Source organism: Odontomachus brunneus, unplaced genomic scaffold (genome assembly GCF_010583005.1).
Source record: "Odontomachus brunneus isolate Ranch 3 - 2012 unplaced genomic scaffold, Obru_v1 Obru_scaffold_088, whole genome shotgun sequence".
In the NCBI taxonomy this organism is placed as follows: domain Eukaryota; kingdom Metazoa; phylum Arthropoda; class Insecta; order Hymenoptera; family Formicidae; genus Odontomachus; species Odontomachus brunneus.
Window position 1 is genome coordinate 1417951 of NW_022639538.1, and position 23392 is coordinate 1441342.

The 23392-nt window shown below is 38.1% G+C and overlaps 2 protein-coding genes across 5 annotated transcripts in view; one reads left to right on the forward strand and one right to left on the reverse strand.

The window, feature by feature from the left end:
• The window catches only part of LOC116848078 (probable serine incorporator), a 7193-nt gene extending 5586 nt beyond the window's left edge, over positions 1-1607 (forward strand). For all 4 annotated transcript variants that reach the window (XM_032823842.1, XM_032823844.1, XM_032823845.1 and 1 more), the window contains one exon: positions 822-1607. The gene's annotated coding sequence lies outside the window, so the exon portion shown is untranslated. The remainder of the gene's footprint in view (positions 1-821) is intronic.
• On the reverse strand, positions 1589-22709 carry LOC116848076 (nose resistant to fluoxetine protein 6). The gene is made up of 12 exons (XM_032823838.1): positions 22442-22709; positions 9743-9898; positions 8278-8498; positions 5843-6051; positions 5316-5571; positions 4991-5151; positions 4745-4913; positions 4223-4416; positions 4013-4142; positions 3731-3923; positions 3051-3196; positions 1589-2922 (listed from the first exon to the last, which is right to left on the reverse strand). The coding sequence occupies exons 1-12, from the start codon at positions 22707-22709 to the stop codon at positions 2776-2778; spliced, it is 2250 nt and encodes a 749-aa protein (XP_032679729.1). The 3' UTR covers positions 1589-2775.
• Positions 22710-23392: the final 683 nt, after the last annotated feature.

The window sequence follows — 23392 nt, forward strand, 5'->3', positions numbered from 1 at the left end:
TATATATATATATATATATATATATATATATATATATATATATATATATATATATATATATATATATATATATATATATATATATCGATATGTTGTATAAGAAGTAGACATTTTACGAATTTGCTTTGTGTCAATAATTCTACTTTCACAATACGAATATTATATGTGCAGATTGCGCTGCATGTAATTTTAATACTAAACTCCTTATTAACAGTCTTCTAGATAGGCGGTACAAACCGACTCAACTTTTAACTCGGTACGGTTTCGCTTCATTTTGAGATACCTAACTGATTACTTTGTTAGTTTATACTTTATATGCTACAGTATAGTTAGTTCTATTAACGCTTCATATAATTACATATGCGAGACTACAGCAAAAAGTATGATACCAAAAGTACGTATTTATATCTCTAATATGGAAAGTATAGTTTATGATTATTTGAAAAATCGTTCCAGCATATATTCGACCTTTGTACTATGCATAATGTTGCATGTACTCGAGTAATACTGCTGTGTACCACTGGTGCATTTATAACTAGTTTGTAAGGTAACAGATAACTAACGCAAAATTGTGTGCGTTGTTGCGATAAATATTAATATTAATTGCATATGTATTCTTACCGAGTTCATATGTAATATGATATAACTCATTAAAATTCATTAAAAGCGATACTGCTTATTAAAAAGATTATGACACTTAGAAGCTATTCGTTTAGATGAAGTAAACAAGACATATGGTTCATCATTTATTAATACATCATTTATTAATTATTTTTTTTCATTTCTTGTTTGGTTGTATTTTTTTGTGTTTTCATTTTCAGCAAAAACAACCTGAGTTTAGGGCTTTCTTGTAAAATCATCAACCACCTTATTGCAAAATGTCTGTAAGTACGACTGTAAAAGAGGTTAACTAGAACTGATGCTAGAACTGATTAGCATCTTATAAGTGAACAAAAAGAAACGAGCATATTAATAATCATATGTCATATTTATGATTTTTTAAATTCTATGGTGTATGAAAAATTGTTTTTTCTTTGTTCTTTGTTCTCTTTCTCATTTTGTTTAAAGAGTTTGAAGAGAATTTTCGTTTGAAATATTTGACCAGTTAACTATTTTCTTTTATTAACATCCAGATCATCTTATTTGTTCATCTCTTAAAATTGAAATATACATGTAGATATACTTCATTATTATGGATATATAACTATGTAAATACATTTAAATCATAATAGTTACTATGGGCTACTATAAGACAACATATATATAATCTAAGTTTAATGTTACTTGATTTATTTGGAAAAAGAAACGTTGTAATAACTGTGTGTCAGTATATACGTGAGAAATATTGCATATATGGCAAGATTAACATATTTTTTCAGCTTGATGCGCGTTCATGGCAAAACATGCGATAAAAAATTTAATATACCTAAATTCTATGCATCTATGTATATATCTTTATGATACTAGTTAAGCATTTCTTTTATGTATTGCGCTCTTTACGTGATAATCGAAAATTGTATCGAAGAGACATGTGCGAGCTGTTCTTCAACGATACGTGTAATACGGTAAACAGTAAAAACAAGACAAATAAAATTATATAAAACGCGTATTTAATATTAATAACAACAATTACAATACAACACAGTCCGAAATTTCCTGAGCGATATGTATCATTGTGTAGTACTGTGTCTTCCCCTCTCACACAGTAAACTATACATTTATCGTAGCGAACGTACCAATTACATGATCAATTGTTCGATTTACGCTTACACTTTTCACTAACTACATTTTTGTTTTTGATTCATAGATATAAAAATTTATTGACTATCTATCGTTATTAATAATTTTAAATATTAATTTATTAGAGTAATTACGTTCTATATCGTTGCTTTTGCGAGGACAGAAATTAAAATACTCAATGACAATCCGTATAGACACGTACAGATTGGCATCGCATGTTTTAATTTCTCTGTATTAATTATTTTTCATTCATATAAACTACACTGTGTGTATGTGTGCGTATGCATGTGTAACCGCTTGATATATCGATAATATATAAATATCTTTCTCGTAAACTTAGTCTTATTTTATCAATTGTTTGATAATTAAAAACTAATATTTACAATTATCCATGGTCATATGTGGAAAGAAATAGGAAGTATAACTGAAATATATGTCCTCGTTAAAGCGGGAGGAAAATCTTAAAGTAGACAGCTTTGTGTTAAAATTAATCTATCTTGTTTTCTACATAGATCGCACCGATTACTTTTTTCAGCCGAGTAAAATGCTAAAGAGCTTGTGATCTGATTTTTACAGGATGACAATATTCCCCCCTAAGTGGTAACTCGCATCCTACTCTAATATGCATTGTACATTAATTTCACTAGTAAAATTAAAAAAAACGCTATATGTACAAGGCTCTAGACCAATGTGATCACAGAATCGGTTGGCACTTCTGAGACAGTTTCCAGACGTCGCGCTTGTTTGCTCAATAACGCATAAATACATGGATCTTGGAAAGATGTTCAGGAGCCAATAGAGTGAAACAACGTTGCACCTTATTAATCGTAATGCGGCTTATCATTAATTCTAGTGTTACGAGTATATCAAGCGGATCATTTTTGAGTCACGAGTGGCAAGAAAGAGATAGTAGAGGAATCGAAAAATCTCCTATAACGTGCAACCAATTCCGAGCACTGCTCTAAACCATTGCAGTCGAGTTAAGATATTTGGTCAGAAACATTCACAGGTCGAAAGTTTCGATTCGAAACAGCATCACTCCACTTTGGATGACTTTACTTCTACGGTCTTTTGTACTGGTTTCTTTAATAGATAGTTCTTTATGTTTTGGAACGGCGTGTCGAACAGCAGCGTGAGAATCACAGATATGATACCGATCCATATAATTTCCTTCAAATTTATCTGAAATAAATCATGTGAATTGATAAGATTAAAATAGCATTAAAACGACAATCAGTTAGCGGATTAACTAAGTATAATTGTGTCGATGTTTAGTTTGACAGATGTAGCATAGCAGTAGGAAGACCCACCATAGTCCCGACGACATCGTATTGCATCGCAGCGCGCGTTCGTCCAACGTTGAAAAAAAATATCGGGAATTGCGTCAAGTAAATTGCATAACTGAGCCTCGTCGTAATGAGGAATCCCCGCCAAGAGCAGAATTTGATCAGGAAACCTGCAAACAGTCAATACGTGCGGCGTGTTATGTTTGAGTAATTGTTAGTCACGAATTATCAATTTTTACACGGAGAAAAATAATTTGCTGGTCCAGCAAATTTTCTACTGGTCTAGCAAAATCTTTTCGTTATTATATGGACAGCAAAAAGATTTGCTAAGAGTATTAATCACTATTTGCTGGATATAATTTGAATCTACAAATTATTTTGCTATAAGAACCATGATGAATTTATATAAGTAGTTGCAGTTTTGCTCCGATAGCAAATAAATTTGTTAAGGATACATTATTTTGCATCAATAGCAAATTAACGTGATTCTTCTTAAATACACTCAACACATTTTTTCTATTCTGGCAACGAAACAACTACTTCTGCTCTGATAACGAATAATTTGTAAAATTAGTTACGTTAACTAAATTTTTTTGATATAATAATAATATGATATAATAATATGATATAATAAAAAATTTTGCTAGACCAGCAGAAAATTTGCTGGGCCAGCAAATTATTTTTCTCCGTGTATGAAGCTTTACCGTTGGAATTGCCGGTGTGTTGTATCGCGATCACCCACAGGAAGAAGGTGCACCAACCGATAGGAGCGAACGCGTTGTAAATAGCAGCGTCGATCGGATTGTACACGTAATCGATCGATCCCATTCTCGAGGACCAGGCGAAAATCATGACGATCAACATAGTGGACACGGTCCAGCCTGTATAGAGAGTTGTCTGCAATCATCGAAGGTCAGAAGTCGTGAGAAGCGTGAACGATACAAGGTCACACACGCGGATAATCGACGCGACAGTCGCCTACTCACCGAGCTCAACTTGAAATCTTTCGGTAAGTACCTCAATAGATAACCCATGAAAATGCCTATGATGTAAACGGTCAATCTATGTGACGGTAACGTGTAGGAGTAATTGGCGGTATCGAATAGTTCTCTGATTCTATGTGAAAAACAAAAAAGGAGATTATCTTTTCTCAATTCGACGCAAAACATCGTACGGCTCATAGCGTGTATACTTACGACGTGCCGAAATATATGTAGTTATTGAGGCGTCTGGAGTATATGGCGTAAAATCTCAATATCGTGGATATTGAAGCTATGACTACCAACATCAACGCGCCGATCTTTGGTCTTCTATACAGTAGCAATATCATCAGAGGCGAAATCACGAATAGCTGCATGTCTATGCCCACGTGATGCGTATGCGTGAGACACTGAAAATACGTAGTTAATTATCATACATGAGAAAGAGGTTGATTTAATACTTTTGAATTTTAATTCGTACATTCGTATTTTAAGCTTGATCTACAATGTGCTTTTTGTTTCCTGTTTCTTTCTCTTTATTTCATTCTGACCCAAATCTTAAGCCAGAAAGAAACAGGAACAAGAAACAGGAAGCAAAGAGCACATTGTAGATCAAGCTTTACGCTTTCGTGAATATTTCCGAGAGGCGTTCTAATTATCCTCGAACGACCGTCGGAAGTGTCTTCTTTCTATTGTTTCGCATGCGCGCACGCTAGAGTTTTTCTCAGTACAACTTACCATATTCTCGAATCCGAAGTAATTATGGATAAATAAGAAATTTCGCCACCACGTCTTCTTACAAATTTCCGCGTGATGATTCACCACCAGGGTCCATTGCGGACCAGAACTTATGTACGGCAACAAGTGGGTGCAGAATAACATTAACGCTGCTAGAGTTGGCACTAACCTGAAAAAAACTCATGTTATCAGCGAAAAAAATTGTTCTTATATACTCAATTCAATATATAGCTTTGCTATCTTTACCTCAACAAACGCGAATAGTACTCGTTCTTGATATCCAAAGATCCTGTTCTTTTCAATCGGCCTATGAATGAGTACGCCGTTAAAAGGCCAGATAACATGATAAACGGATCAGTGTACAGACTAGCCGCTCTCGCAATCACAGTCCACGGTCTGCCTAAAATCTATGTGCAAACTGTCATTTATCTTGAACTGAAATAACTCGTGTAATCGCAGTAGGAGAGAGAGAATAAATTCTTCTTTCTATCGGTGAGTGCACAAACACGCAGTGTGTACCTGAACAAAATATAAATTCGCTGTTGCACACTGATGTTATATCACAACGTACCTCAGTCATGTAAGTTCGGTTTATGTAAGGATCGTAGAATATTGCCATGCTTTTGTGAGAGACGATCAGCATAAAGCTATTGAAAAACCGAATTCCATGCAGCGACGCGATGTCACCTTGCGGTCTCTCCAGGGAGGTCAATTTCTGGACGTTACGTTTCAGAGAGAATGATAAGAGCAACTCGCTGACAGGTATCTTGTAGTGATCGTAACAAGCAGCTACCAGAGTTAGAACGAACGCAGTAGCGATGAGGAGACTGAAAAGCGAAAATTGCGATCCAGAGAAACCGATATCTTCTCTCGATTAACTCTTTCACTACCGACGACGAGAACTCCGTCGCTTAAGTGAAGGGGTTAAGAAAAGGAATAATTTTTCAGAACTTTTTTTAAACACTTAGAGAAATTCGTGGGTAACAGGCATCCGTCTATCTGTATTTTAATTCGCATACTTTTTACAAGTGAGTGTATGTACTGATGCGAAGTGCTCGATGCGATTTAAGCAAACATTCCCGATCGCGAGTCTCTTACCTGACAGCGATGGCTGCTTTTGGTAGAACAACTTCTTCCTTCACTTGGCACATGTTTTTTTCCACTCGCAGCGTAATCTTGAAGCCCGTTTGAGCTGTGTACTTGGAAATAGTATGCTGAAGAGAGTTCTTCACGTCTTCAGCTGTACACGACGCGGGCGTGCAAACGGCCCAGTTGATGGTGCTAAAACGCGGTATCCTGTGGCCTTCCTGTAATTCAAAGATTAAACAAGTTTTTATATACAATGTTTCATACGTGCGCGTAATTTCATGTTATATTAGAACATTGTACACGAGGGAGCCTTTTCTGCGGTTTTAATTCTTGCAGTGGCAAGACTCTCAGTGTGCTAATCGCGTTAATCACACACCGGTGTCATCAAGGATGTATTTTGCGGAAGGCTTTTAAGAACTTACAGGACAGTCTTTTCAAGGACTATCAGATACTCCTGACAGGAGTAAAATTAGATAAATTTGGAGAGTTCTGGCTTCAATATAGAAGTGATCTGAGGTCAGAATCAATACATTATTTTATCAAGGTTATTAAGGTTTATTAAAGTTATACAGTGAATTTTTTTTAAGGAAACAATATTTTGCAAAATGAAAATTATAAAAAATTTAATTTAATCTGTTTTCCTGAAAAATTTTAGTTTGTAAATGAAATAAATGAAAAATGGTTTTGAAATTTGCGGAAAGTCTTCGTGAATCGATGCAGACAATTATAATAAACATTTATGTCAAACGTTAAATTTATCGAATAAACTGTTATCGTGGTTGCAGTTAAAAAATGCTATTTCGCGAATAATGCGTTCAAAGTTTTGTAATGAATTCTTTTCCAATGTTTTATAAAAATATTGTACATACATAACAACAAGTACTTCTATTAATTTACAACTTTTTACAACTCTCCAAATTTTACCTAACTTTTACTCTTGTCTACTAACCTTTACTCTTGTCAGGGCTCTCTAACCTTCGATTAAAACGTTCGATTATAAAAGAGCAAGAAGAACAAAATATTTAATAAATCACCTGCTGTGTAAGATTCTCACTAAAGGCGAAACGAGTAATTTTATTGGAAAAATAATTGATACTTTACCTAGTTAAACAGCTATAATTGATGCGCTTGATTCTGCCTAGCAACATTAATAATGATGGACATTATGCGATACGCAACATTGTACAGCAACGTTACACGCATACGTTACGTGATAACCGGTCGCGACCAGTACCATTATTGCGATTCAGATCTCGCGAATCACGTCGATATCGAAGCGAGACAACGATTTCCTGCACACACGATCGTCCCGAGCGATCGCTTGTAAAGCTATTTCTGCGGCTGAATTGCGCGCGTTAACGGATATCTCAATTAAGAGTCGATCGTGTGTGTTCTTACGCGGATACCCGTCGAGCAAAGTCCGCCATGGGATTCCCGCGATTACGGATACATCTGAATCCCGCGAAACGTCAGAATAACTCGACTCTCGTCCCCAGCTCGAACCTAAGCTCTAACAGTACGCGACGAGCCTCGACGATAAATTTTGTTCTCGAGTCGTTTACGTGTGTCTCGTCGTTTCCCTCCCGTTGAAATTCATCCCGCGTCGTCTTTGTCGCGATGCCTCTCTCCTCCTCTTCTCCTTCCTCGGTCTTTTGTCCTGTCGACGTCCCGTTTGCGGCTGTCCTTCGATTTACATAAATTCCGCGCGTCGCGGATTTACATCCGTCCACTACATATTCATCGCAGATTAAACGCCTGTACTAACGATACGTCGAGCCATTAGGATGGTATGGACGTTACAATCACAGAAATCGATTCGACGATATTTTTCGCGGAGGCAGCCAACCCCCAGATCGCTCGACGTTGCGCGAATTGGCGATCAACTGGTGAATTTCGTCAGCAGTGCGAGTTTTACCGCGAGATATCGGCCGGACTTCCCCATCTTTCCGACAAAATATCCGTGGAATATCTAATTCGCCAGATTGAGTAACTTTATCATATTCATGAATTTCATTGAAACTGGTACCGCCGTCCTGTTCCTTTACCAGATGTAATATATGTGTACGTATGTGTGCACATTAAACGCGCGCGCGTGCGGGCGATACACGTGCGCGGGCGTATTAATGATTTGTATTCCAGCGATATTGTCCTCTGTACGAAACTGTGCGAAAATAAAACGACATTACAGCGCGTAGCATCTCCGCGTTCCGCGAAATGTCGCTATTCCTGCGGAACGAGAGACGAATTGTCGCTCATAGCCGCCGTATCTCACGCGAAATCGGCGACGAGAGGATAAGATCGGAATGTCCGTAATTTATACTGCGATATTGCCTACATGCCGAATCGATCGCACGGTCCCGCTATAGCGAATGTGAAATATCGCGATGAAATTGCGAAAGCGACGCGCGCGCGGCACGTCTCGCCAAATACACAATTGTACTCACGTCGGTTAAGTTGCTGCGGAACGCGTAGTGCGAATGCAACAGCCGGTGCAGGTATTTGAGATCGGGCCGGGACTGGTCGATGTCCAGCTTCAAGTACGCCAGACAGTACTGTCCTCGGATGCCATCCTTGCCCTCGACACCGACGCACTCGTCAAAATCGCCGAATTGATTGACGTTGCCACTCAGCAGTCCGGAGGGCACCTTTGCGGTCGCGTCGTACACTGAAAACGGGAAAACACTAATTAAAACTTCACGCGGGCAGAACGCTAAATATGCCTTTTTGATTCTCAAGCTGAAACAACTTGACATTTGACGTTCACATAAAATAAACTGGAGGAACTAACAGAGGGAAGACTTGGCAAGACAGAAAGATGCCGAAAAATCTACCAGTTGTCACGCGATTTTCCTTTTTCTTTTCTTCGCGACGACTTTTCTTGATTTCTTTCTCGTGGTGGAACTGTAAGAGGACAATTCGTACACTGAGAGGAAAAAAATATGCAAAAAATAATAAAATATTTATTTCGTGGGTACTAATAACATATGTTGACTTAAATCTAAATTCTTTTACTTAAATGGCACAGGCAATTGCTTTCGTGAAAAGCTAAGATTTTCTTCAGGTTTTAAGAAAATGTGTATCTCCTTGTTTGAGAAATACTTTATTTTAGTAAATATGTCACCGAGTAAATCTTGTCTATACTTAGATATTTTTTCCTTCAATGTAATCGCGCGCGGCTGATTGGACTTAACTCGTATATTTTCCCTCTGTAGCTCTTCTCATGAAAATACGCGTGCGGAACTATTGTCAAGTCTAGAATCTGGAATCGTGTGGACGCGCGCGACTGCATGCTGGGTTGGACATACGCAGCACCCTTTTCGCGGAGCACAAACGCCGAAGGATAACACCCTCGATAACAGCGGCGAGTATTCACGTATAACGTGAATCCGTACAAAGAGAAATCGAGTGACGGCCAATTTGTCTAAGCGACTGTTGCCAAATCCCATGCGTCGCGTATGGAATAGAATCGTAGGTTCTAATGTTCATCGGCTTGTAACCGGATTTTATATAATCGCGCGAATCGCTCACGAATGATCGTCGAGCACAAAGGCCTTTTTCCATTTTCAGTTGTTCCCAATTTAACGGTCACGTGAACGAGTCTGGTGCCTTATTCTGAACGCATAGCGGACGCTAAATGCGCCTTTCTAGTCCCAAGTTTCGCTTTTCTTATATGAACACCAAGTTATTTCAGCTTGATCAGAAAGGCATATGTGCTTTTTGATACGCGTCCAGAATAGGGCCCGTGGTCTCACACAATCCTCTCTCGAGAGGAATTCTCGGGTGAAATGAGATTTCCACGATTGTCATTACTTGCTTCAATCCCGAAATTAACTCGGACTCTCGAACAGAGTTCGCTTTGAGTCCACGCATGCTTTCAAATATAATTATATATGAACGACGAGCGCTTACTTTTGAGGGCCCACAATGTAAATTTCGCGAGCTCCTCGTGGAAGATGTTGGAGTGTCGCTTGCATTCTGCACTGACATGTCCTGCGCCGGGATCGTACGCGGGAAGAATTTGCAATAACTTGCGCGCTTCGAAGTCAATCTCCTCGGAGAAGGTCTCTGGAAAAAGTAGAAAAAAATCGTTTCGATAACGCCTTCGATAACGGGAACTTCAAATGTTCGCTTATTGAGAATAGTTTTTCTGATAATCCGTTGTTTTCCCCTAAATCGAGATTGTGTTCGCCCATCGAATACCCGATGCGTCGGGGACTTTCACCCTGTCCTCCTCGAATTAGTACATCGTCGGGAATTCACGTAAATTGCATGGCGGCGGCTACGTGGACTGTATGCGAATCTGATGAGCGTGGAATTATCGACGTTTTACAAGCCCAGCTCTGTTGACATTGACACGGTAATGCAAGAGAGTTATCAAAGGAGACTTCTCGTCGTGCTCGTTCGTAAACGACGGTATGTAATTTACGAACAGTGCAACATTTTCGGCTAGGGTCGACGACCGCAAGTCTCGCCGTTACGCAATGCCCATTTGTAGAATAGAAAACATCGATTTTCTTCTCCGAAATGTCTGTCTCCTTCTGCCCCATTTCTCTCTTCCTCTTTCTCTCTTTTTCTGTTGTAGTTAGCTTAATTTTTTACGGAAAAAATAATTGTGGTTTTTGTTCATATAAATTCTTTTCCATGTCTCTAAGTGCAGAAATAGATTGCTAGTATGGTCCATTTTGCCAATAAATATAATAAATTTCATTGGGAACATAGCAAATTTTTTAGTAGCGCATTCCATTTCTTAAAATATAATATGCAGGGTAAGTTAAATTTTTTTTAACTAAGTTAAGTTAAAGTTAATAGCTTTGAAAATTTAACTGAGTTAAGATAAAGTTAACCCATAATGAAATTAATTGAATTCAAAGTTAAGTTAATGAAAAAAATAATTTAAAAGTTAAAAGTTAAATTTGTTTCATTTCATGACTTCAGTTTTACAAATAACGGAAAAAACAAATATATATCTTATTTGGAAACATGTTTTATTTACAGATACTTATTAAATTTAAGTAATAAAGTTTTTTCGAAATTTTTCTTCGAAGATTTTCGAAAATGAACCCTCCTGCACTGAACAGCCTTTCGAGGTGTCTCGCGACACCTTTATGGCACGGTTAACTTCAAGATAATTGAATTAAAAATTAATAGTTATTAATTAATAGTAAATTAATAGTAGTAAATGTAACTAAGTTAAATTAAAAATTAAGATTGTAAAAATGTAACTAAGTTAAGTTAAAGCTATTTAATTTTTTAACTTTTTAACTTAACTTTTAACTTTTTAACTAGTTACTACTCAGCTAATATGAGTATAAAAATATAAGTAGCATGTGAGTAGCATATAAGTAGCATGTGAAATAAAATAGCCAATTATTGCAGAAAATCGATCTATTCCTCGGTTACGAAATAGTGTAGTAATTTTTACTATGAAATTCTCTTCGTAAAAGAAAAAATGAATCAATAGGGAATTACACGTCATTTTACAAGCGAAATAAATCTTGTTAAAAATACAATAAATTTTTTAATAAAGCATTTTAGTTCCTGAAATACAAGTAGCGCGTATGGGCTCTTATTTCAAATTCTCTTTTATCGACAAAAGTACTTCTAAGTTCTTATAAGCTAATCAAAAGGCTTCTAAGTCACGGAGACGCTTTTATCGATGAAAGAGAACAAGGACCATGAAATGAAAGGATAATCGCTAAAATGTCGATTTAAACCTTGCGTGTTGCGAAATTCTGTAATAATTTTTACTATCAAATTCTCTTTCCGTGTAAAAAGAAAAAAAATCAGCATAGAATTATATGTCGTTTTAAAGTGGTAAATTGGTTAAACCAAATTAAGCAACGCTAAGGTTATTGATCTGAAGGACGTTTATAACTCCTTATAAGATTTAAGAAAAAGGTCAATGTGTACATCGCTCATTATTTCGGAGAATTCGCAGACTGCTATTGGACTTGTCATTGAACGGATATTAATATAATCACAATCACTGAGTGACACACTCAATGAAAAAATGTCGCAATCTAATAGCCCGCGCAGGATTATTGCTCGATCGAAAATATCCGCAATGCCATCATCTGCTGTCGCATCATCGACACAAAAACTCGAGGTGTAATTGGCGACCGAGTGTTCAAGCCAATTTTGCGAACCGCGTTGCATCATCGTCGACACACGTCCGATGTCACGGACGAGATATTTCATTTTGCGCAGTTTTGGAGAGAGACAAAAAAATACTACCTGTTTTTTCTTCCGTAACGGCAAGAGAAATAGACTAACCCGGTCCAGTCGTGCCTCTAATAATTCACCGCCTCGCGCATAATCTCTCGTGCGGACACGATGTTGTGTCGCATAGCGCGATGGCGCGAATTGGATGTAAACCGATTTCAAAAGTGCAGACACGAGCGATGACACCTGGTCGTAGAAAGTGCAACGCGGTGTGTTGCACGGTTATTGCAGTTGCGCCACGAGTGCATAAATTCTGCATCGATTAAAGGCGCGAGTCGGACGCGCTGCCAACGATACCTCCTCATATGGTCTCGCGATTTTCTAAACGCACGTACTTCACTTGGCGTTTATTAATTACTAGCTTAAACCATCCGTTGTTGCATAGGCTTCTTATTGTCTAGAACATCCAAACTTAAATTATTACAAAATGTCAAAGGGTTGAAATCAGGGGATTCAAATCAATTCAGGGGAAGGAGAAGGAGTGCCAAAATTTCATATAGCCTGATAAGTCCAAGAGTTTAAGAGTTAACGTGGGGACTATCAGACAGACATTCAATTTTATATATCCACACAGTAAAATGTTATATATGTGTATATATAATAGAGAGAGAATGTATATATGTAGGATATACAATTAAAGATGTTATAGACTATTATGTTGATGATTAAAAATGATGATTAAGTGTCCTTGAATTTATCTTAAGAGGATGCTGAAGCTGAAAACTTTACCGACATTGACATTTTCCTGCAAAGTTTACGTCGTATTGGTTGTGCAGAATTAAAAATGCTTTTACGCAATAAATATTCATAAAAATAAATAACAAAAATAAAATATATAACAAAACGAAAAGAAAATTTTAAATAGAAAATCTCAAACTGTCAGTTAGCGTAATATTTGCCTAATTCGCAGCTTTAGAGAATGCTTTAGAGCATTCACACCTAAAGTGGATACTCTAAACAGAAAAACTTTGAAGAACATTGCTGTCTGAATTCAGAAGCTTAAGAATATCCGAGAAGCTTGTAGAAAGATTTCTACACATGTGTGGTTAAGTCCGCTGAATATGATAAAACAAAACATTTACGTAAGTTCTTTATGTACAAGAAAAGGATAATGTGGTTGTGTTAGTGACGATCGTTTCTGCGTTATCGACATTGTTCGAGTTCGTCATCAATTTCACATCCCTTCAACGACTTGATCCGGAAAAAACCAACTTCATTAAGGGCCGGTTTTTCAATGATAGTTTAAACTTAGATTTCAACTTAAACTCTGTTTAAACAAAACAAACGCATTGTTAGAATAGAGTTAAAACTTGAATCCAAGTTTAAACTGCTATTGAAAAATCGGCCCTAAATGATGTTATCTTCATTTATACCAAACAGTTGTTGGAAAACAATAATTTCACGTTTTACTTAGTTTTAAAAGCAATAGTCTGTAACACTTTTACACTCTGTGTGTGTATATATATTGTCTTTGTGATTATTTTTTATTTTCTTTCGCGTTGATGCGCGCAAGAAACGCGGCTAAACTCGCGATCGCGTGGTCTTCGCACTCTACGTTGACCTCTCTTTTTCATGGCAACAACGGATGATCGACCTGATTCCCATTGTTGTTTTATCGATACGTTCTCTTGCGGTGTGCAATGTGTGGCAATCAGGCTCAAAACGGAGCCGGACGTCCAGAGGGTATAAGCGCCGGTGTCGAAACCGTGACGGTGGTCTCCGAGCGAACGGAATCACTTAGCGTCGCGGTTTGTTTGTTCGATCGGCTGCGTAACTGCATAAAGCGCGACACGAATGTGCTTACAGCGGATGAAACGGCTCGTACTCGCGTGTCGCTACTTTATGACACGCGAGAAATTCTCGCGCTACTTTACGTTGACATTTCTTTTTTTTCATTTTTTTTACAATATATGTCTGTTGACGTATTTTAAATGCTCGATAACGCGCTCATAAAGTAATCGCGACAGGTCGGCGTTAGGGAACTTATTTTGTTAGTGGCATCATGTGAAAATCAGTGTATTATTTTAATGTGCTAATTAATTACATTTATTATTTAGTAGAACACTCGCGAGAAAAATTTATTAAGGCCCGGTTGCACCAACATTATTTTGGTTTTAAATGAGACAAATATATGTCTGTCTTTATTTATTTAGACTTTCTTCTTTAGTCTTTATTTAAATGAGACTTAAATATATGTCTGTCTTTATTTATTTAGAAGGAAAGATAAAGATAGATATATGTTTAAGTTTCGCTTAAAGCCAAAATAATGTTGGTGCAACCAGACCTAAATTGCTGGACCAGTCAACCATAACGGTTTTTCTCGTGAATATAATATTAGAATATTAGCATAAATATTTTGTTTCGTATGTATGCGTGCGCACGCGTGTGTGTATGCGTGTGGCAGGTCGAGGTAAGTTAAGCGCATCACAAATGTGATGTAATGCAGAACTTCTCATGCAAATGCATGGCTATATATTTTCTTATCTGACTACTGATAACGTTTCGTTATACGAAGGAGTAACGCGCGCGTACGCGTGGCGGAGTCGTAAGGTCCTCAATGCTCAATAAATAATTTCATTATTCTGCCATTCATCTTTCCTTCATTATTATACGCGTTCCGGCTAGTTTCCTATTATTTACCAAAGCTCTTCGTGTATTTGAACTAACTCCCAAATATATGTTTATTTTCACTGTCCTTAAAAAATATATATATATGTGTACATATGTGTGTGTATATGTGTGTGTGTGTGTGTGTGAAATAGAGAGTACAAGTTTGAAAATATTTATACTCTGCGTGGAAAGTGCGTTCACCAATATTCTTCGGGCGCGACTGGCGATCTTCGCGACAGTCGTGTCACGTGAGTACACGCACCGCAAGTCGTTCTAACCGCGTCCTTGTCACTTGCGTGCGCGCTTTCACATGTTACACACTTGATTGCGATGTGTGTAACTACGAACCTGAGGTAACTGACTTCGTTTAAACGCGAAGGTCACGTCGGTTACCTCTTGAACTCTCGTCAGTGCGCCTCGTTGAACAAAAGGAACGTGCATGCGCTCCGGGACAACCTCCGATCGGATCTTTCGCGATAAGTCCCGCCGTTTCGCGTCTCTTCCGTCTTTTCCAGACGCGTCGTCCCACGCTTCCTCTCATAAAATGGATTTTCAAAGAGTCAACGTCGATGAACTTTAATCACCGTTGACATATTTACGATTCTGAATGGGCGATCTATTAACGTGATCCGAGCGCCGAGAGCTCGGAATCTTAAAAACTGTACCTTGCGATTTCGGCCGGCTCTTTGTATGTTAATGTCCGGATATTAATTCGCATACCCAGACTCGAGACGAACTATTAAAGGATTTTAATATTTAATTAATAAACATCGTGTATTAAATATTCCGGTAATGACCCTGAGCTATTGATCTGCCGCATTCCTGGTCTGTCTGGTCGATACATCTGGTGATGCTGTGTCTCGTGTTCGACGTTGGGTAATATGGTCAATGTTTGTCTTCCACACGCGAGTCCTGTTCATTAAAAAAGCCGCGGACGTAACGTGTCGTCAAAATTCACGCCGGAGTGTATTGATTAATAACGTATTATGTGCCAATAAACGAAACTTATGCGTTAACGGAATATGCGACAAAATATGCTTCGCGTTCGTTGAACATCGCCAATACCTAATTAATCTGTCCCCACATTCTATATTTTTTAAATCATGTGTCAAATATTCAACTTCATTTCTTTCGAAGCATTCATGTAGGTTGGATCATTCTTGCATAACTGTAGTCGATTATCACTAAGATATACGATCGTGAAAAAATTCATTCAATCATTACGCATTCTCTACTATCCGCCCTATTATATATTAAGTGACATTTTAATGAGGCGCGAATCTTTGTTTTTGCTCGTTTTTACATATTAAGATAAATGCTTTTTTTTTTTCAATGACATTTTCAATGTTACCGTTTTTTACACGCGACACGGCGTCTGCCACGAGACTCGCACGATCGCACACGTGTATGCGCGCGTGTGTGTGTGTATACGTGTGATCCAGCATCAGAATCGCTTTCTTCTCCTAATTCTAGAGTGAAGACCGCTTCAATCAAGCATACACGTGTGCGATCGTGCGAGTCTCGTGGTAGACGCCGTTTTGCGTGTGAAAAACGATGACATTGAAAATGTTATTGAAAATGTTATTGAAAAGCATTTATCTTAATATGTAAGAACGAGCAAAAACGAAGATCTGCGCGTTAAGCTTCATTAAAACGTCATTTAATATGTAATAGAGCGGATAGTAGAGAATGCGTAATATGAATCGATGAATTATTCGAATAATGTGAATAATGCGAATCGATGAATTATTTCACGATCGCGTATCTTAGTGATAACTGATTATAGTTATGCAAGAATGATCCAACCTACATGAATGCTTTGAGAGAAATGAAGATGAAAATTTGACACATAATTTAAAAAGTATAGAATAGCACTGAGGTCCTTTGCAGTTCGGAAAGTTAAGCTGATTTTCTTCTCTGCATAAGAGGATTCATTGACAGGCTTAATTCTTTAAAAAATAAGTAAAAAGACGCAACTAATAACAAATGGTGCAATAGTAGAAAATGAATAGTTTTAGATGGCAATAAGTTTTGGGTTTTTTTATTTAGAAAGACGTATAGACTATTAATTAAGAGAAACTAAAAAATCTTAATTTTATATCATTTTCTCCCATAAATTATGGCTAGTTATTAATTAATACTTAACTTTTTTTCTAGGTTGTTATCGAAATTGTTGTTTAAGATCGGCACTTTATGTTTTAGCGAGTCTGAATTTAGAACCCGGATACTTGCACCGTTTTTATGGGAACTGTTTAAATTTGCTTAATTCCGCAATAATTCTCGACGTGTCAAAGTGTTATCGGGACATTTACGTCGCTGTTTGGGCAAAAAAAGTTCGAAAAAAGTGTCAAAGCGTACGAGTATAATCCAACGCGTAAGTCTCATAAGCTCTTTTTCCAAAAGTTACAATTGTTTTTGCGCTATACGAGCGGAGAGATCGCGAAGCGAGGTGAACTGCTTTCTCGATGATAAGGCTAAACGCAACAAAAAATTGAAAGCTTAGAAATGTCAAGGTGACGCGACACTAAAGCGGCGTGACATTAAAACTGGTTCCTCCATCAATAATTTTTGATCTATACTTGCAGCTTTGCAGATAATATTGTCAAAATCGTAATAATTCACTCGACTGAAATCCGTTTACGACACGACGTTTGATCCAAATCAAACAAACCGGTTATTAAATTTATAGTATGTCTTCAATTCGCTCGTACACTTTTGAAATATTCCTCTTAATAGAAAAATCGATCAGCTACAAAACTAACTTTATGTCCGAATCTCGATGTCAATCTCATCTTATTCATTTTGCCATACACACATACACACCGACGGTTCCTCATTAAATCACAAATTCATCTACATTTGCTTAATTTCGCGTCGATAAACGGATTTCTTGATGTTTTTTTGCTCGTATACTTTCTTTGCAATATTATCAGTAAGACGAAATTTATTAGATGCAGGAATCATGTCGCGACATTAGCTTACGCGACATTGTGTGTGAATCCTTTCTCTTCCTTTAATCTCCTTTACTTTCCTACTGATTCTTATTCATTGAAGCGCGAATAAAACTGAAGGAACTGATGCGACACATGATCTTCGTGGCGTCAAGGGGCTTTGTCGCGCATCATATCGCAGGCATTACTCGTCGTCATTGAAATATTGCGTAAACGAAGAAAAAATTCGGCTGAATTGATTCTCTCTCATTTGTACGGAACTCGATGCTGAGGTTTTTCGGTACTTTCGACGAGTGACGCTGTCGCGCGACGAAATTCCCAAGTCCATTGCCGAATCCTTGATTGCGCGAGTCAGCGTTTTATTAAATGAGCATTATGAGTCATCCTCTTAATTCAGCGAAGTGTTGATTTCAAATTGATTTCATTATTATCCATTATGCATGACTAATGAAGTTACGAGTGCGGATTGCTTAGCGAATAGAACTTAACTTCAATCGATTCGAAGCATCGTAAGTCGAGGTCTCTCATTATTGCTGTTATCGTGTTATACGCCTGTTATCCGGCTCGTTACAATGCAAAACTTCTCGGAAATAGCGAGACGATCATTTTTGCGTTTCACTACAAAATATTCCCGCGAGTAATCTTCAGCGCTAATATCTCTGAAGCCGCTTCTTGTCGGAAAAACGTCCAGGATAGAAAAGAAAAATTGAAAATCCAGTAGGATCTCTTTCGTGGCGAAATTGAACGTTCTTACATTCGGTAGTGCTAAACTCTATTTCTTCCTTCTTTTTTTTATAATACGTGGAACATGTCCTGATTTACAAAAATTACAATTTGCTCGCACAAGCAAAATTATAGCAACAATGAGACATACCGCTTTTCGCGCGCGAAGCTTTTTATAATGTTATTTGAAACTCGCGCATACACTGGCGGATTGCACAATTTTCTGAAAAATCCTGCCGTCGGTAATCAACAGTAAATTCGGTATTGACGTAAAAATTGGCTGGTGAAATTCGTGATCAATGGGATCTGCTTTCGCGATAAAAGAAAGAGTCAAGTCAGTTCATGGAAGCTTATCTTATAATAGACGCGAAAAATACTTGTAAGGTATTTGAAAACCTGAACAGAATACCGCTGGGCCGCATCCAGATTCGCAGTCAGAGATAGAGTCGCGTAATAATTTGCGAAATGAACCGGTCTGTCGAATGAACCGTACCGGTTCTCGATGATAAATCACACATATTTGCACATAAAGCGAATATATTTTTGTTTCGCTATGCCAAAACTATATTAGCCGTCACGCCCGGAAAAAAGCGGATTTCGTTATTTATAGACGCGAGTAAAACCATTGAAGCGTGTGTGCTGAAATAATGACACGACGAGCGCGGAAGCTATTTTCCGATCGGGTTGGATATTGATAAGACGCGATGTCGCGCGAAATCGTTCCGTGACTGCATAATTCGAGTTATGTGGAACAGATCACACGTCGAAACTTGTTTCGAGGATCATTCTATATGAAATAATAAGTAATTTTCAAATGAAAGATAAATTTTAAATTAATTAAGATAAATTTTAGCTGCGTAAAGTTCTAATGTGTGTGTGGACAGCACATGTTCGTAACAGTTTTCAAATAAAATACATTATTCCGAATCATATACGGGATGTCCGACAATTCGTTATGCTGTCGTGGTGGTAAGTAGAATCCGTCAAACTGAACATAAAACTCCTCTACGGTTTCACAGTTATGTAAAATCTTGATTTATTAAATGAAGAAAACTGGCGAATGATCACACGCGATAGGTAGATGAGCCGCGATGCTGATGTCTGTTATAGTGTGTTTGTATATTAATCGAGAGCGAACAAAAACGTATTTTACCATTTTGCAAGTAATCACGTAGATTTTTAGTTATTAATTATTAGAAGATTGTACATCACAATGCATGCGCGATAATGCATTATGTGCGATAATACACCCCAGTCTTTAATCAATAACTAAAAATCCACGTTGTCATTTGCGTTTAAAATAGTAGAGAACTTTTTTATTCACTTTAACCTAATGTACAAGCACACGGAGGCATATGTCGCCATAACAGCTCTCTACCGTAATGCGCACGTGATTATCCACCAATTTTCTTTGCTTAATAACTCACAATTTTAATTGTTTGCAGAATAAAGGGGTCTTGTGTTCAGTGTGACGAATTCTACCCGCACATATCGCGGTTGCATAACAATTTGTCGGACACCTTATATACTTTATATTTATTTATATACAGTCTCGTATATAAAGGAAACTTCGCGTTGCTTTATTGATGGATTTCGAATGAAGGAGTAGGGACAAGGTGAGCGCAAGGAGGAAATCGTGGGCGTTCGATTTCGAAAGAGGTTCGTGTGTTGAAAACAATCAGAGTAAAGTCCGATATTAAAATTCTCAATATTTGGCTACTTTTGTTGTATCCCGCGCTCTGCATCAGCTTGCAGTCACGTTCGCCGACACGTCGGTGCATAATGCATACGATACCACGACTAAAATCGCTTTCGAATATCACGCATGTCGAAATAACGAAAGTAGTTTTGCCTTCTGTTTGTCAGGTAGAAGTATGCTGATTAGTTTTAGGTGAGGCATGCTGATGCGGCCCTCATTAGTGTGAGCTGCGTAAGATTTTCGGCGCATTAACGCGTCGCCGCGAATCGGACGAGTCCGCGGACGTATCGCGAGTATCTCTAGTCGGAGCAATTAAGGTCGATGCATTTTCTGCAAACGTGACGCATTTTTCGCACCTGACCTTGTGGCCGGGCGGTAATGTAACATACTTCGTCAAAGTGTTATATCACGTATTCGATAACAGAGTCGATTTAATCGATAGGATGATATTTCGCACGTCAAGAACTGCGATAATACTCCTTTCTATGAAAGTTGAAGAAATCTGTATATTTTTTCAATTTAATATCTGAATTTTGACTTCAATTTCTGAATTCAATATCTCAACGACTGCGCGTCTTGTGAATCAGAGAATTCCGAAATCTTGGCCCTCAAACTTGATCACTAATCGACTTTTTCGCTTGAATAAACGTCCAGTCTTCGACGTCTATGAACTAGCCGTGGTTCCCGTCTTCTTGTGTAGAATTCGTGATTAAAATTCGCGGATGAAATTCGTAGATTTTTCTCATACAGTGCCAACGTGATATCGTGAACGTAACTGCAAGCTGGTGCGGGATACAACAAAAGCAGCCAAATCATTCTTTCGAGCGAGATGAATTCGGTCAATGAGTGGAATGCTGACAAAGCGCGCGAAATCATTTACTCGAAGCGCTAACCACCTGGTTAATCGCAAGTTAATAGCATCTTGTTTGTCATGGGACTGTCAAACGTGTAAATATCGCGTGTATTTCGTGACTAGTGAGATCGATATTTAAAATATGAAGCCGGCGCACGCAGGATGCACAAACGGCGGTATGGAACGGCGGCACTCGTTTATTGTTTCATGTTGCACAGAGCACGGACGTTTGTCAACGTACCTGTCAATGAGCCTGAAAATTACTTACGCGTTTACAAATTATCCGATGTTGAAGATACGTTGCGCTTACCAGGAAATGCCTTAACTCGAACGTTTCATTTTCTGTGAGCGCGATTTGTATTCGATGCATTTCCGAGCGCGTAAACTTGATGGAACGTATTAATCTTAATTATTAGCGACTAAAGAAGCCGATAGTTTAATTACTATTCACTGTACGCCACGTGTATAATAATGAGTGTAATAATGAGAAGCTTTTCGCGCACCTTGTCTCATCTCTTATTAATTTGTATGTAATATACTTCTTTGTGTGAGATGCTACTTAGTATTACCATATTATATATATGAATGCATAATGCATGAATGCATAATAAATAAATAGAGAAAAAAATATACAAATATTTATATATATATATATATATATATATATATATATATATATATGATTATTTACATGCATACATAATGCATAAATCCACAATATATCAATATTAAGAAAAAATAGATAAGCATTCATATGTATGGGGTGTCTGACAATTAAAACATCCGTCGTGTGTCTCATAGTAGAACTCATCAGACTGAACACAAAATTACTCCAGCATTTCGCGACAACTACGTAAATTTTGGGATTTTTAATCAACGAAGATTTTCTTTTAATGATCACGCGCGATACGATAAATGATCTGCGACAGCAACATCTACTGTCGTTTGCTTATACATTAAGTCAAACTGAACAACAAAATCCTGTATCATTTTACAAATGGCGCCACGTCGATTTTTAATTATCAATTGAGCAAGATTTCTGTATAATTATGCGCGATAATATACCAATTTTCTTTAATCAATGACTAAAAATCCATGTGGTTATTTGCAAAATAGTAAGGGACTTTTTTGCTCAGTCAATGTACACATATATGACGACAGACGTCGCTATCAGAGTTTATTTATCGAATGATCGCGCATGATCATTCACGAATCTTCTTCAGTTACCAACTTCAAATTTTGCGTGATTGTTTACAAAATGATGGAGAAATTTTGCGTTTAGTTTTACTTGATATTAATAGTTGGATACCCTGTGTATATTTTTTTATGTATTTAAATATTTTTATATTTATTTATATACGTTTTATGTTTTTTAAATGTTTACTTATACGGTAATCGAGAAAGAAGCAGTTATATTATAAAAAAATTATTAATACAATAATAATGGCTTAAGTTCAATGATATTATTAAAAGATATTAACGATATACACGCAAAGGGCCGCACTGCCCTTCCAATTTCACGGGTTAAGGATGTACTCCGCAGAACTTACCGTAATGCGGATTGGTGTGATACACTTCCGGCTTGCCAATGCTCCATATATCCCTCTCAGTATCGACCGTGTAATTGCCGAGACTGCTGATCAACTCGACGAAAGTGTAGTTCTTAGTTGTGTAGGTCTTGTTGCGCGCGAGCACACGTAGTATCTCCTCTTCCTCGAAGGCGCCGAGACTCCTGGGCGTCAGGACGTCTACCGGCTCGCCGGCGCGCGACAAACCGATTAAACTGAGATATGCCCAAACTCTGAGAAACGTCCTCATCCTCTTTTCCTTATCGGCGAAACCCGAGAAACTGGTCCCACGAATTTCCACTTGCCGGAAATCTTTCTAATCACGCGATTAGGAGGACTTTCTCTCCTTCCTTCTTCCGCGATCGCCCAGAAGTCGCCGTTCTCCCGTAGATCGACAGCTAGTCGTCGATCACAGAGTGGTCTAACGTTCGCACTCGCGTGACCTCTTCCTCAAACAATGCAAGGGGGACTCATCGGAGATCCTCGTCGCGATTTCAGCGGGAAGTTCGTTGTTCGTTCGAATCACCGAGGAACGTCCCGCTCGAGTAGAGGGTCGATCGCGATCGTGGATCTGGCGCAGGATCCGATCGAGGATAATCGTGCGTGCTACCGAACGTCTCGCGGTCTTAGCATTGTCCGCCCGTTCGAAGGTGAGCTTTACGAATGATCGCGGCACGATCGCGTAACGACGAAGTCACCTGTGGCCACCTTGCGAACAGGGCGCCGCGAAGAGGGGTGAATACTGTGGTCACTCGTCCTCTCCCACTTCTCTACGTCGAAGAGGACCTCGCGCCGACGAAATAAGCGTGAAGATGTATGCGTATGCGTGTATGTGTGCGCGTGTAAGACATCGCTCACGCATAGCCCCGGTCATTTAGTTGGTGATCGGAGTAGGCGAAATGACGATGTCGTTTTACCTTGAAGGAGACACGA

What these genes read in the sequence shown, in the direction of transcription:
- LOC116848076 (XM_032823838.1), bottom strand. Translation starts at nt 22,709, where the DNA reads ATGAGGACGTTTCTCAGAGTTTGGGCATATCTCAGTTTAATCGGTTTG. An exon ending in TACATTGTGGGCCCTCAAAA is followed by an intron (nt 8,499 to 9,742) that starts GTAAGCGCTCGT and finishes TCCCGTTTTCAG; the next exon opens with TGTACGACGCGACCGCAAAG. An exon ending in ACGATGTCGTCGGGACTATG is followed by an intron (nt 2,923 to 3,050) that starts GTGGGTCTTCCT and finishes GATTTATTTCAG; the next exon opens with ATAAATTTGAAGGAAATTAT.